Genomic DNA, 12645 nt, shown 5'->3' with positions numbered 1-12645 from the left:
AATGTCCAACCTAAACCACCCTTGCTGCAATTTAAGCCCATTGCTTCTTGTCCTATCCTCAGAGGTTAAGAAAAGCAATTTTTCTCCTTCTTCCTTGTAACAACCTTTTATGGACTTGAAAACTGTTATCATGTCCCCTCTGTCTTCTCTTCTCCAGACTAAACAAACCCAGTTTTTTCAATCTTCCCTCATAGGCCATGTTTTCTAGACCTTTAATCAATTTTGTTGCTCTTCTCTGGTCTCTCTCCAGTTTGTCTGCATCTTTCCTGAAATGTGGCACCCAGAACTGGACACAATACTCCAGTTGAGGCCTAATCAGCGCGGAGTAGAAAGGAAGAATTACTTCTTGTGTCTTGCTTACAGTACTCCTGCTAATACATCCCGGAATGATTGTTGACTCATATTTAGCTTCTGATTCACTATCTTCCAGGGCTGGTGCTAGTTTGGGTAGGGTAGTCCTGCAATCCAGAGACTCTGAGATCTGCCTCTTGAGGTGGATACTGCTTGTGAGTAACTGAAGGGGCATACATGACTGCATCAAATCTCAAAGAAGCACAGTTGCAATAAGTAACCATTTCTTCTTGTGGCTTTTACTGCACATGGAAAGTCTAAAGATAGGAAGGTGTCTGTGACCATTGGAGAATTAAGGATCCAATGACTGGTTATGCTGGGAAGAAAGATGTATTCCTCAGTGGCCTTAATTTTGAGAGCTGCAACCTATAAGGAAATTGTGGCCAGATGTACCTTTAGCTATGCTCAAAAGCTCCCCATTTTGGAATTCCTCTCCTGAGATAATGTTGAGAGCAGTGATTTTTTTTGGCCCTATTGGGAGCCATAGAAGTGGTGCTAGAGCCTTACCAGGAGAAAAGGTCGTTATTCCTAAAAGAAATAGTGTTTTGTCTTATTTTGGGCCTCCACAAATAGGAGATCCTTAAGGGAAATGAAATTCTGGACAGCTTCTCTAGGGAGAAGAATCCCTATTCTCAACCCTCAGGCCTGGTTCACAGCCTTTGATCTTTTGAAATGCCCACTTCCCACACTTCAATAAAGCAAAAGCACAAAGTGTCTCAGGTTCCTGGTGAGGAATTACTGCTACTGGTACAAAGGTACTGCCTCTCAATGGAGCAGCAGTGTATTCACTGAGTGCAGCATGGTAGTTTAAAGCTCATCTGTGACAGCAGAAGCACCCATGTCTATCCATACCTGGGCTTGCCCCGCTCTGGCACGGCCAGGCGGCTCTGCACGCTGTGCCATCCCCAAGCACCACCCCTGCAGCTCCCATTGGACCGCCAGAGGGGGCCACTGGAGGGTGTAGGAGCTGGAGCGGGGCCATGCCACAGCTTCCAAGAGCCATGTGGAGCTGCCCCCAACCCTGCTCCCCAGCCGCAGCGCTGGAGCGGGGCAAGCCCGAGACCCTGCTCCCCAGTGGGAGCTCAAGGGCCAGCTTAAAACAGCCTGCGGGCTGGATGCAGCCCACAGGCCATAGTCTGCCCACCCGTTATAACTCTTTGTAATTAAAGATATAATATAACTAAAAGTTAGGTGGTAATTGTAAAGCTGACAAGGAAAAGGAAAAACAAGGGTAGTAGCATTTTTAACATGGTATACAATAATATCTTGATTTTAATTCCATTAGATGTAAGTAATACAGATGTTCAGAAGGCTTGGTAAGAGTTTTTAATGATACAGCCACTGGGAAAGAGAGGCTTAAACTCAACAATGTTAATGCAACATTAAGCTTCTACAGTTGAACCCAGTGAGACAATACAAAAGCTACCATATAGCACCATCAACACTAACTCAGTTGCATTGACTACCCTTTCTCCACTTACCCCCGCCCCCCCCCCCCCCCCGGGTCAGTGTGCAGCTTTACATTACTGTTTTTCTGTAAAATGTATCTAATTAAAATATGCAGGTTGTGCCATGGGTGGTAGAACAGTTTTTATAGTGGGGGTGCTGAAATCAGAAATCATGTATTTGGTCGTTATTACTGCTTCAAGCTGGGGTGCTACTGCACCTGCAGCCTGCCTGAGTTGCCCAACGTGACCAAGCAGATGTGGTTGTTTCACTTGTTTGTTACCACCTTCTCTTTTGCATTTCTTGGCTTTCATTGTGTGTTTCTGTGGGATTTTAGTATGTTGGGGTGTGGGGATTGGTTGGTTGTTTTTTAGGGCTATTAGGTAGATTTTTCTCCTTATTATGCTTTTGATCCTGCTCAAGGGAATGTGTCCTCTTCCTTTTCTTCTCTCCCCTTCCCCATGCCAAACAAATGTACTTGAACTTCAAACAAAAGACTTTAATGTCATAGCCAGAGAAGAAGTCTAAGGTCCAGAGAGAGAGAGAGAGCGAGAGAGAGCTGTAGGGCAGGGGGACTGCTACAACCAGGAAATGAATGAATTCCTCTGACAATGATCTTGCTTGATCAGGCTATCCTGAGGAGAAGTTTGAAACCAACCTGCACCATACTACCTTTGATGAAGAGAGAGCACAAAAACAATCTGGAGTTCTTCCTGACACATGTTGGAAAGATCTACCTAACTGGGTAAGGAGCTGTTGAGAGCAGTGTTTTGTGTCCTATACTTTGGTATGTACCTTTTGAGAGGGATTGAGACAGCCCCTTGGCTACCCTGAAGAAGGATTTAGGGAATATGTCTCTGCTACAGTCATGTTGTCGCTATGAAGAGATGTCCCTCGGTCAGACCTAAGACTATTGCAAAGAAAATGATAGTGCTGGGGTTGGGGTAGATGCATTTTTCAAGAGGAGTTAAATTCTGAGGACTCTTGGAACTAGAAGTTAGACTACCTCCTGGACACAAGCATTGTGTCTCAGGGACTGCTGGTGCTATAATTGCAAATCTGACTGTTGCTGGTGTACTCTGGTGCTAGGTTTGCTGTTGGCCTTTCTATAGGAATCCCACAGACTGTGATAACTTATCACCACTGTCAGGGCTACAATCACTAAATTTTCTTGACCTTTGTCTTTCCAGAATAAATGTTCTCTCAAATAATCTGTTCCCACTTGTTGAATATCCTGCCCCAGTGGGAACCCCATTAATATCTCCTTACATCTTGTGGGACCACAGCCAGACTTGGGACGTCCCAAAAGCTGAAGACTTTCCCACCGGCTCTGGGGGATCTTCATCAGCATCAATCTATAATATTGGTGCGTACCTGTCTTCCTCACTTCTGCCTCAGTTTCTCTTGTTCACAAAATGGGAATATAAAGTCCTCTAAGCAGCATCACCAAAACCTTATTTGAAGAGGGTGTGCTAACTTTATATGTCTGGAACTGCTCTTGAGGTTAGAAATGAAGTGATCTGAACAAATCTGGGAGGTTGGCCTGGTTGAGAACAATAGCAGCTTTAAGACCTCTATGTGCCCAGGAGGGTTGTGAGGAAATTCCTGGAAATTCCTACCTTCCAGGAAGCGAAGACTTCAGAGTGAGTTCTAAAGGAATTTTTGTTCTTTATTTAACTGGCAGATATGAATTCTGAATCCTCCGATAATTACTTGGTTGGTCACTGTATTGATGGCAGAGTCCTGTATCCAGCAACTGGGTACCTGGTGCTAGCCTGGCGAACTCTGGCACGGTCTCTGGGGATTGCTATGGAACAAATGCCTGTTATTTTTGAAGAGGTTACAATCCATCAGGCAACAATCCTTTCCAAGAAAGGTGAGGGAGAGGTTGCATCTGGGGTCTCAAGCCTGAATAGTAAAGATTGGGAAAGATGGGCAGAAGGGAAGACTGCATGGCAGTGGGGAAGGAGAAGGAAACAAATACATTACACTCCACCTTACCCTGTTTATACATCCTGAAGTGGGATATCATGTTGTCTCTGTTCCATGTTGTGCATAGTGGGGCAGAAGGTAGTGTTAAAAACAGGAGTTTCTGGGGAATTTGGGACAATTAGTGGAGGGAGTGCATGAGGAAGAACATGGGATGGAAGGGTCTCCCTAACACACATTTCAGCAATCTCTGGGTTCGTTTGCAGGTTCAACACAGCTGGAGGTGAGACTTCTGCCTATTTCCCACTGTTTTGAAGTGTCTGGGAATGGAAACCTGGCTGTAAGTGGTAAGCGGATAATTCTGGCTGTCCTTGCCTACTGTGAAGAATCCCATGCTGTATATGTCTGAACACTGACTGCTCTTGTTCTCTATACTATGTCTGTCAGGGAAAATTTGCCTTTTGGAAGAAACTGCTCTAAATAATTTCCGTAACCAGCAAGTTGACTTGGAGACCCCACCAAACATGAGGCCCAAATTCAGTCTGTCCAAGGCAGATATTTACAAAGAGCTGCGTCTGCGTGGTTATGATTATGGGCCAACGTTCCAGGGACTTTTAGAATCAAACAATGAAGGTGTGTCTTTCCTATAGAAAGATAATCAAGGAAGTTCTATGACTAATGATGTGAATGAATGTGATCTGTTTATTAAAAGGACTGTATTTAAAGTGTCATGGAGTGGGCGTGCCTAAGTGCATGACAGGATAAGAATATTGTAACTGTATTGATGGAGCAGTGAGGAGGCTGGTCTGTCCTGGGCAGGGCAGGCAGGCATGCATTCCCAGGTATAGTTGTGTGGAGCAGAGCCTGTGCAGTCGATAAAATGAGAAAAAACAAGATCTCTGTTCATCTGTCTTTGAAGCAGATATTCTCCTATGTCTGCTGGGTGAAAGAGTACTGATGGGGCTGTTTCTCTTCCCCAGGTAACAGAGGAAAAGTCCTGTGGAATGGGAACTGGGTAACTTTCCTTGACACCTTGCTGCAGATGATCATCTTGGGTGAGACAGGTCACAGCCTCCGCTTACCCACTAGAATACGCTCTGTGTGCATTGATCCATCACTACACCAAGAGCGAGTGCACAAATACAAGGATGATACTGAAGGTAATGAATCCTCTGCCACAACTGGAATTTTCCCAGCTTCTTTATGGCTCTCCAGGTGATCTGAAGCAGCTTCACCTGCCCAAAATAGTAAGAGAGACTTGTAAGACCTATGGGTCTCCAAGTCACTCTGCTGCTACTCCTACTGTGTACTTTGACACAGGACCTACTCTGACCATAGTAAGCACAGCAATGCCTCTTCATATGGCACTTTCAACATTTATCTGCATGTTCTCTTCTTGCCTTGCAGCTTTTGATGTTGTTGTTGACCGTTGCCTTGATAACATCATGGCAGGAGGTGTTCGGCTCTCTGGGCTCCATGCTACTGTGGCACCTCGGCGACAGCAGGAACAGATACCTCCAACTCTGGAAAAATTTTGCTTTGTGCCCTATGTTGAGAGTGATTGTTTGTCTTCAGAAGCCCATCTTTGTGCCCATTTGGAACATTGCAAAGGTAAAGGGATTTCAGTACTACTATAACATGATGGTGAGCAGGTGTCAAGGGCTCTTTGTGAAGTGAGTATGTACCTGCACAGCCTCTTGGAATCTTTGCCTGGAGAACAGCAAGGATCTGTCCCTGCTTCTACTGAGGGAAACAAGTCCAGATTACTCTAGCTTTGACATGCACACTGTGGCTGTGATTCAGTCCACTGGCAAAAGCCAGCTGTGACCCATTGCAGCAGAAGTCTTCCCAAAGCAGAGTCACAGTGGACCTGCTGCTGGGGGACCAGCTGACTCACCAACCCAGCCTTTTGGGCACCAAGGAGATGGGCTGATTCAGCATTTCTCCAAGACCTCCTCAACAGGCAGAGCTCCTATGGAGTCTCAGCTGGAATTTTATGAGACTCCCAGAGTCGGGTGGAGGTGGGGGTATAATTCCCCTTCCCCAGGGTTGAATATGTCAGTTGCTGCAGTTGTCCTTGAAGATGCACAAGGATGTATATTAACCCTCAACACCTCTGGGAGGAGTCTAGCCCAATCGCTTTTCAAATATTGGAGGAGACGCATTACAACCCATCTTAATGCAGATTTCCTTCTTGTGCCTGCAAAGAGGGTTATGTGCATTTATTCATATGTTCTCACCTAAACCACAAACATACTCTTCTGACCATAACCAAGGAGGGTACAGCTCCAGGAGGTATTGAGCACATATGTTGGAACTGTTTATACTTTTTTGTTCCTGGAGAAATCTACTGAGGATACGCATAGCATAGTAGACTATTAAGGGGTGGGATGGAGACCCAGGGAGGACAATCCCACCCATTCTCCTGGAATATTTCTACAAAAGGCAAAAACCTTGTTCTTCAGGAATATTTCTGAGCCCCAGGGAAGGTGTTCCTGGCACAGATGATCTAGCAGCATCCAGAGACTGATCTTTTGTTTTCCGGGCAAGAAAACTGATCTGATATTAAATTTGTTAGTGGAATTTTTAGCAAGAGTCACTGGGAGCTCCTAGAAGTTCTTGCCAGGACTTCCCTGATTTGGATCCTTCTCATCTCTCCCCTTTTCCCTTTTTTTTTTTTCCCCTTCCTCTTTCTCTAACTTAGTCTTTCTCTCTGTAACCCTGAGTGCCCCCCCACCCCAAAAGACTCTCCCAAAACAAAGGAATTTAAGTAAATCAAACAAATATATATAAAATAAACAAACATATGGCACAAACATGCCACATATCTGTCATGAGCTCTACCCCTCTGTCTTAACCCCAGTCACTAAGGGGTCACATTTGTTTTTTTGGTCTCTTGGACTCAGGGGCGGCTCTACCGTTTTGGCCGCCCCAAGCAGTCATGCGCGGGAGGCGCCCCGGAGCCGTGGGAGCAGCGGACCTCCCGCGGGCATGACTGCGGAGGGACCGCTGGTCCCGCGTGGCTCGGCTGGACCCCCCGCGGCTGTGGACGGTTCGCGGGTCCAGCGGCTCCGCTTGAGCTGCCGCAGTCATACCTGCGGGAGGTCCAGCCGAGCCGCGGGACGAGCGCCCCCTCCGCAGTCATGCCTGCGGCAGGTCCGGTCGTCCCGGGGCTCCGGTGGACCTCCCGCAGGCATGACTGCGGCAGGTCCGGGGCCCCAGCCTTTTGCCGCCCCCTAGATTTTGCCGCCCTAGGCACCAGCTTGTTTTGCTGGTGCCTAGAGCCGCCCCTGCTTGGACTATCTTACTATGTGTCTGTATGGCGCCTACCCCAATGAGCTCTAGCCTGATTGGCTGCTACCACAATACAAATCAGCGATAATAATGAACTCCTGTTTGGAAATAGTTTCTGTAACTGGGTTGTATGGATTACATACTTGGGCTATGCAGTAACCAAGACCCATGGCTAACATTTGTGGGAAGCCATGAGTGATGCTGTCCTCCAGCAGTTCTGCTTGCTGTTACTTATTTGGAGAAGGAATCCTCTGCAGGACTGGAGGAAGAGGAAGAGCTGTGTAAGGAACTGATTTTTCTCCTCCTCCTCTGCTCTAGGTCTGATTTGCAAATTACAGGAGAAAGTAGCATTCCATGGAGTCAAACTGGCCATCCCAGGGCTAGAGACAGTGGGGGCCTTTGGAGAGACTGTGTCCATGCAGAAGGGCCTCCTCCACATCCTTGCTGAAATCTGCCACCTGGAACTGAATGGAAACCTGTATTCAGAGCTAGAACAGATTGTTACTCGAGAGAAGATGCATCTCCAGGATGATCCCCTACTCAATGCCTTGCTAGATTCTCCTGAGCTGAAGGCTTGTGTGGATATAGCACTGGAGAACATTACCAGTCACAGGATGAAGATAGTGGAGGTTAGTTGGGACCCCAGGATGAGAAACTATAGACCGAATCTCTAAGAGGCTTTGAAATCTCAACAGTTTTTCTTCTCTCATCATAATGTGCTAACGACGTCCATCTTATTCCCTCTGTTTCTTTCCTTGCAGGCTCTGGCAGGAGATGGACGTCTGTTCTCTCGTGTTACTGGTCTCCTAAATACTCAGCCCATGCTACAACTGGACTACACTGCCACTGACCGAGCCCCAGAGATCCTTTCAGTCGATGAAAGCCAGCTGCAGGAAACTGGTGTTTCCATTACCCAGTGGGATCCTATCAGCCCTCCTCCTGGACACCTGACCAGTGCTGACTTGCTGGTGTGCAACTGCTCAGTGAGCATTTTTGGGAACCCAGCAGAGATTCTCTCCAACTTGGCAGCCACGGTGAAAGAAGGAGGGTTTATTTTACTGCACACCCTTCTCAAAGGAGAAACGCTTGGAGAAATCACCAGTTTCCTTACAACTCCAGATCTTCAGCAGAGAGGCCTCTTGTCTCAGGTAAGCAATTGGCTTTCCAGACTCTCTTTTTTTGGTGTTTGCTCTACAGTTAGCCCTAGACTCCACTTTGTTGCACACAGAATCTCAGGCAGTTCATTTCATTGAATGGCTGCTCCATCCTATCTTGTCCCTTCTCAGGAATGTATAGAAATATTCCTAGTCATCAGAGACTAGTTCTGAATCCATCTGTGTTGCAAAAGTAGAGAAGTCAATTCAGGTGAGTTTAGGTCAAAATTCCTTTCATAATGTATTTCAGGTGACCCGTTTTAGTTCATATGGATCTCCATATAAAAACATACTCCATCTGCAAACTAGTTGCTCTAGTCTGTTTGCTGTATTATCATGGGGGCTCTGAGTTAAAGGTACATTTGTTCTATTTTCTTCCTGCTCTGGAATGCTGAAGGCAATGGGTTCTGCATCTGGGAAAATGAGAATGTGTCTCAATGCTTTGCAGTGACTCCACTGTCTAACCTCAGGATGTGTCTGGGCTCCAGAGAGAGCCATGGACAAGAAGAGTATCCTTATAGCACAGCCAGGCCTTAACGAATTACAGTAGCTGTTTATATAGTGTCTCTCTCTTCCTGTGGGGCTCCAAAATGCTTCATAAATAGAGGAAGATCCTTTATCCAGTCCAGATGCTTAAATGGAACATAGCAGCTACTCAGTAGTGCTACACAACACTTTTTTAGGACAGGAAGTGAAAAAGAATACTATAACCCATTGAAACAGCAAATGGAAATAAGGGAGTTAAATATAATCCCTGGAGTTGGAATGTAGCTGAGACACTGATTCTTAACAGCCCAACTCTCTTGCAAAAAGTCCTCTGAGATGATTAATGAGCATGAGCTTTCATTTTGCGTTTTACCCAAGAGTGAGGGAATGGTGCAAGCTCAGAACCTTCTTTACTGAAAGATCAGACTTATGCACAGCAATGTTTTTGTCAACCAGCAATATAAAATGTGAATCTGTTGAGTTTATAACCCAATTCTCCTACAGTTACTGGAGGTCTGTCTTGATAGTAACAAATTCACTGAGTAAGATCCTTCCCTCGTGTATACCGTCAATCCTACTGAAATTAACAGTGCACCATTGGATGTAATGTGAATGCAGAATTTGACCTGTTGTGATCACTAGACTTCTTCAGTAATTTTTTTCTAAACATTTAATAAAAGGAGGTATTATGAATCAAAGTTACTCAATTGTTCTTGTGCCTTTATAAGTCACTTTTTTTTTTTTCACCGTTGATTTATACCTTCCTTTAGGTCTTTTATTCTGTCAGAATCCTAGGGTGGCAAAAGTTAAGTGCCATAGCTGAGTGACACCTGGCACCTGATACCTTTTGAAAGAAAATGTGGCTTTCCCAAGTGACACTCTTGCATGAATTAAAGTACTCTTTAAACTTTTGAATGATTTTTTTTTTCTGTTTCCAGTCCCTTTCATGCTCATGTTAGACTGTACTGTAGAACTAATATGTGTCTCTGGACCTGTCACGCATAGAGCTGAAGAGCATTTAATTTTCCTCCTCTTTTGCTGCAATGTCACTTGCTTCTAGAAAACGTTGCAGCCACTTCCTCTTGTTCTCTGCCAGCTGCCCTTCCAGATGGAGGGATTCAAGTTGCTGTGTCCACTCTACTTCTGTTGTTGTTGTTTGTTGTTAACTTACGTATGACAACCAGAAGTGCTGAAAAGAGAACTCTGTATTTCTTGGTCCCAGTCCCCTGACCTAGGTCAGTAACCCTTAAATCCAGTCGTCATTGTTTATAAGCAGCATTACTCTTGCTAGGCAGAGAGCCACCACAGTCCTCATTATTCTCAAGGAGGGATCTCTAACTTCTACAACTTAAGTATTTTGGAACATATAAGGACCTCTTGATTTTATAGTCTGAGATGTGACCTAATATTTAATTCTATTAGTTTGCTAAGTTGGGTGTGCCCAAAGCTTGTGTAGCAGGTCTAAGATAGTTGCAATATCATCTTTACAGCACCTAGCACAACGAGGTACTAGTCCATGATTAGGGTTCTTTGGCACGATGGTAATACAAATAAAAATGAATATCTTTTGACAATTTGGAGAGCTGCTGAGGTGGAAGTAGTGACTTGTTGTGACTATTAGAAGTCCTGTGTAAAACTCGACAATAGTCTTACCATAGTTAGTATTTATCAAACTGACCTGGGGAGGAAATAACCAGGTTGATGCATAGGATCTCTGGCAAAAGCTTACCCCATGTATAGAAAGAGGATAGGACGAGCTGACTTCCATTGAGGACATGTTGCACACAGTAGAAGTCTAGTTTGCAATTCTAATCTTTCCTGACTCTTTGCCAATAATTTTAATCTTTCTTGGTTTGGCAGGCAGAATGGGAGGATTTATTTAGGAAGACCTTGTTGAATTTGGTTGCTGTGAAGAAATCATTTTTTGGTTCAGCCATCTTCCTGTGCCGCCGGCAGGCTTCTGCCAAGATCCCTATTTTCCTGCCTGTAGAGGAGACCCATTACAAGTGGGTGGAATCTTTAAAGGTGAGAATTCCTGTGTATGGAGTTGGCTACATGTCTCTCCTATTTCCAGGCCTTTCATACAGTAGACAAGAAGCCTTGAAAACAGGGTATCTACGCTTCACAGAGCTCTTTCCCTGTGTATAGAGAAACCAGAGAGTTTCTTTCAAACCATCTCTTATGGAAATAAGAACCCTTTCCTTTTCTGTGAAGCCTAATCAACCTGGCTGGGATTTCTCTTGTAGGTGATCTTAGCTGATCCATCTGAGCAGCCTGTGTGGCTGACTGCTACCAGCTGTGGGAATTCAGGAATTGTGGGAATGGTGAACTGTCTACGCCAGGAACCAGGGGGCCACAGGATCAGGTACAAAAAAGCAATATTTAGTCACAATTGGAGAGGAGATGATCTTCCATCAGTTTCGTCAACACATGACAGGGAAGCAAGTAAAATGACAAATGTGGATTGAATATTTGTTTTCTCTCTAGATGCCTGTTTGTTTCCAACCTGAATTCCTCCTCGGCCATCCCTCCCACAAGCCCTTCTGCCAGGGAGATGCAGAAAATCCTACAGGGAGACCTGGTGATGAATGTGTATCGTGATGGAAAGTGGGGCTCCTTCAGACACTTTCTGTTGCAGCAAGGTGACTTTTATGATCAGGGCCTGATGGTCATTTGGCAGCATTTCCCCCCACAGGTCTTAGAGTGAGATTTGAGGAGGTACTTTTTCTTTTAACTTTTATTGGCCCAAGGAATTACTCCTCTGATGTAGTGGTACCTTTGGGTAATTACTGTCCCAAGTCCATGACAGGACAATGCCATGTGCCAATGTCACTAGGTAGAATGAGCTATTTTGTAGTGTTCAGGTGAGATTACAGGGAGAGGAGGGTCTTGGGTGGGGTGAATGGGAGGAACTGGCTAGCTATAAATGGGAAAATTTCCCCTCACCCATGTGTGGCTCCCATGCCTTGTCTGTCCCATAGTATGCATGCTATCCTTGCTGTACAAGGAACCTCTTCCATCAAATGAAATGTCTATGCCGTGTTAATGTGTGTAAAGATCTCTTCCCCCTCAAAGAAGTCACTGGCTTTTCCTTGTTCTCCTGCAGCTCAGCCTCAGGAGTTGACAGACTGTGCTTATGTGAATGTGCTGACTCGTGGGGACCTCTCATCCCTTCGCTGGATTGCCTCTCCACTTCGCCATTTCCACACCACCAATCCTAACATTCAACTCTGCAGGGTCTATTACGCATCTCTTAATTTCCGTGATATTATGCTGGCTACAGGGAAGCTCTCTCCGGATGCTATCCCAGGTGAATTGGGGAGATTGGGCAGTTTTCACAACTAAAATTATGTAAATAAGTTTCCAAGTGTGACGAGAACGTTCCAGTTTTACCAGCACACTAGATGTAAATCAGCCTTTTTTTCTTTGCTTATGCAAGGTTGGTATTTGAAAATAAGAGGTATTGTCTAAACATAGAAATGAGTGCCAGGAACTCCTGAGTGCTACTGCAGTGCCAATACTATTTGGCATTTATATAGTATTTAATTTAATGCTCCCCACAGCTCACGTATGAGGTGAGTATTACTCCTTTTCAGAAAAGGAGAACTGAGTTGGAGGTGAAGTGACTTGGCCAAGACCCCAAAAGGTGTCAGTTTAAGACATGGGTGGGGAAACTACAGCCGGCGGGCTGGCCCCGGCTCCTCAGGGCTTTGGATCCGGCCCGTGGGATTGCCCCCCATGGCGCCACAGGCCCCCCACCGGTTTCAGAAGCAGCTAGCACCACTTCCCTGGGGCCTCCGGGCAGGGAGGGCGCAGAGGGCTGCATGCGTTGCCCTTGCCTCCAGGCACCACCCCCAGCAGCTCCCATTGGCTGGGAACAGGAAACAGTGGCCAGTGGGAGCTTCGGGGGAGGTACCTGGAGGCGCAGCAATGGCAGTGCACGCAGAGCCCTCCGCTGCCCACCTGTTTCCCCCCCTTCCCCCCC

The 12645-nt window shown here is 45.8% G+C and overlaps 1 protein-coding gene across 1 annotated transcript in view; it reads left to right on the top strand.

Annotated features, from left to right (window-relative positions):
- The window catches only part of FASN (fatty acid synthase), a 68153-nt gene that overhangs the window by 29868 nt on the left and 25640 nt on the right, over positions 1–12645 (top strand). The window contains exons 15-27 of the mRNA XM_039501396.1: positions 2427–2542; positions 2988–3163; positions 3482–3673; positions 3993–4073; positions 4174–4359; positions 4707–4886; positions 5134–5337; positions 7339–7649; positions 7782–8168; positions 10521–10685; positions 10907–11025; positions 11148–11302; positions 11767–11970. Of these exons, the coding sequence (XP_039357330.1) occupies positions 2427–2542; positions 2988–3163; positions 3482–3673; positions 3993–4073; positions 4174–4359; positions 4707–4886; positions 5134–5337; positions 7339–7649; positions 7782–8168; positions 10521–10685; positions 10907–11025; positions 11148–11302; positions 11767–11970 (2476 nt within the window). The remainder of the gene's footprint in view (positions 1–2426; positions 2543–2987; positions 3164–3481; positions 3674–3992; positions 4074–4173; positions 4360–4706; positions 4887–5133; positions 5338–7338; positions 7650–7781; positions 8169–10520; positions 10686–10906; positions 11026–11147; positions 11303–11766; positions 11971–12645) is intronic.

The sequence above is a fragment of the Mauremys reevesii genome, linkage group 15 (assembly GCF_016161935.1).
Source record: "Mauremys reevesii isolate NIE-2019 linkage group 15, ASM1616193v1, whole genome shotgun sequence".
Lineage (NCBI taxonomy): Eukaryota > Metazoa > Chordata > Testudines > Geoemydidae > Mauremys > Mauremys reevesii.
The sequence above is the reverse complement of the archived record's forward strand: the minus strand, read 5'-3'. Positions and strand labels throughout refer to the sequence as shown.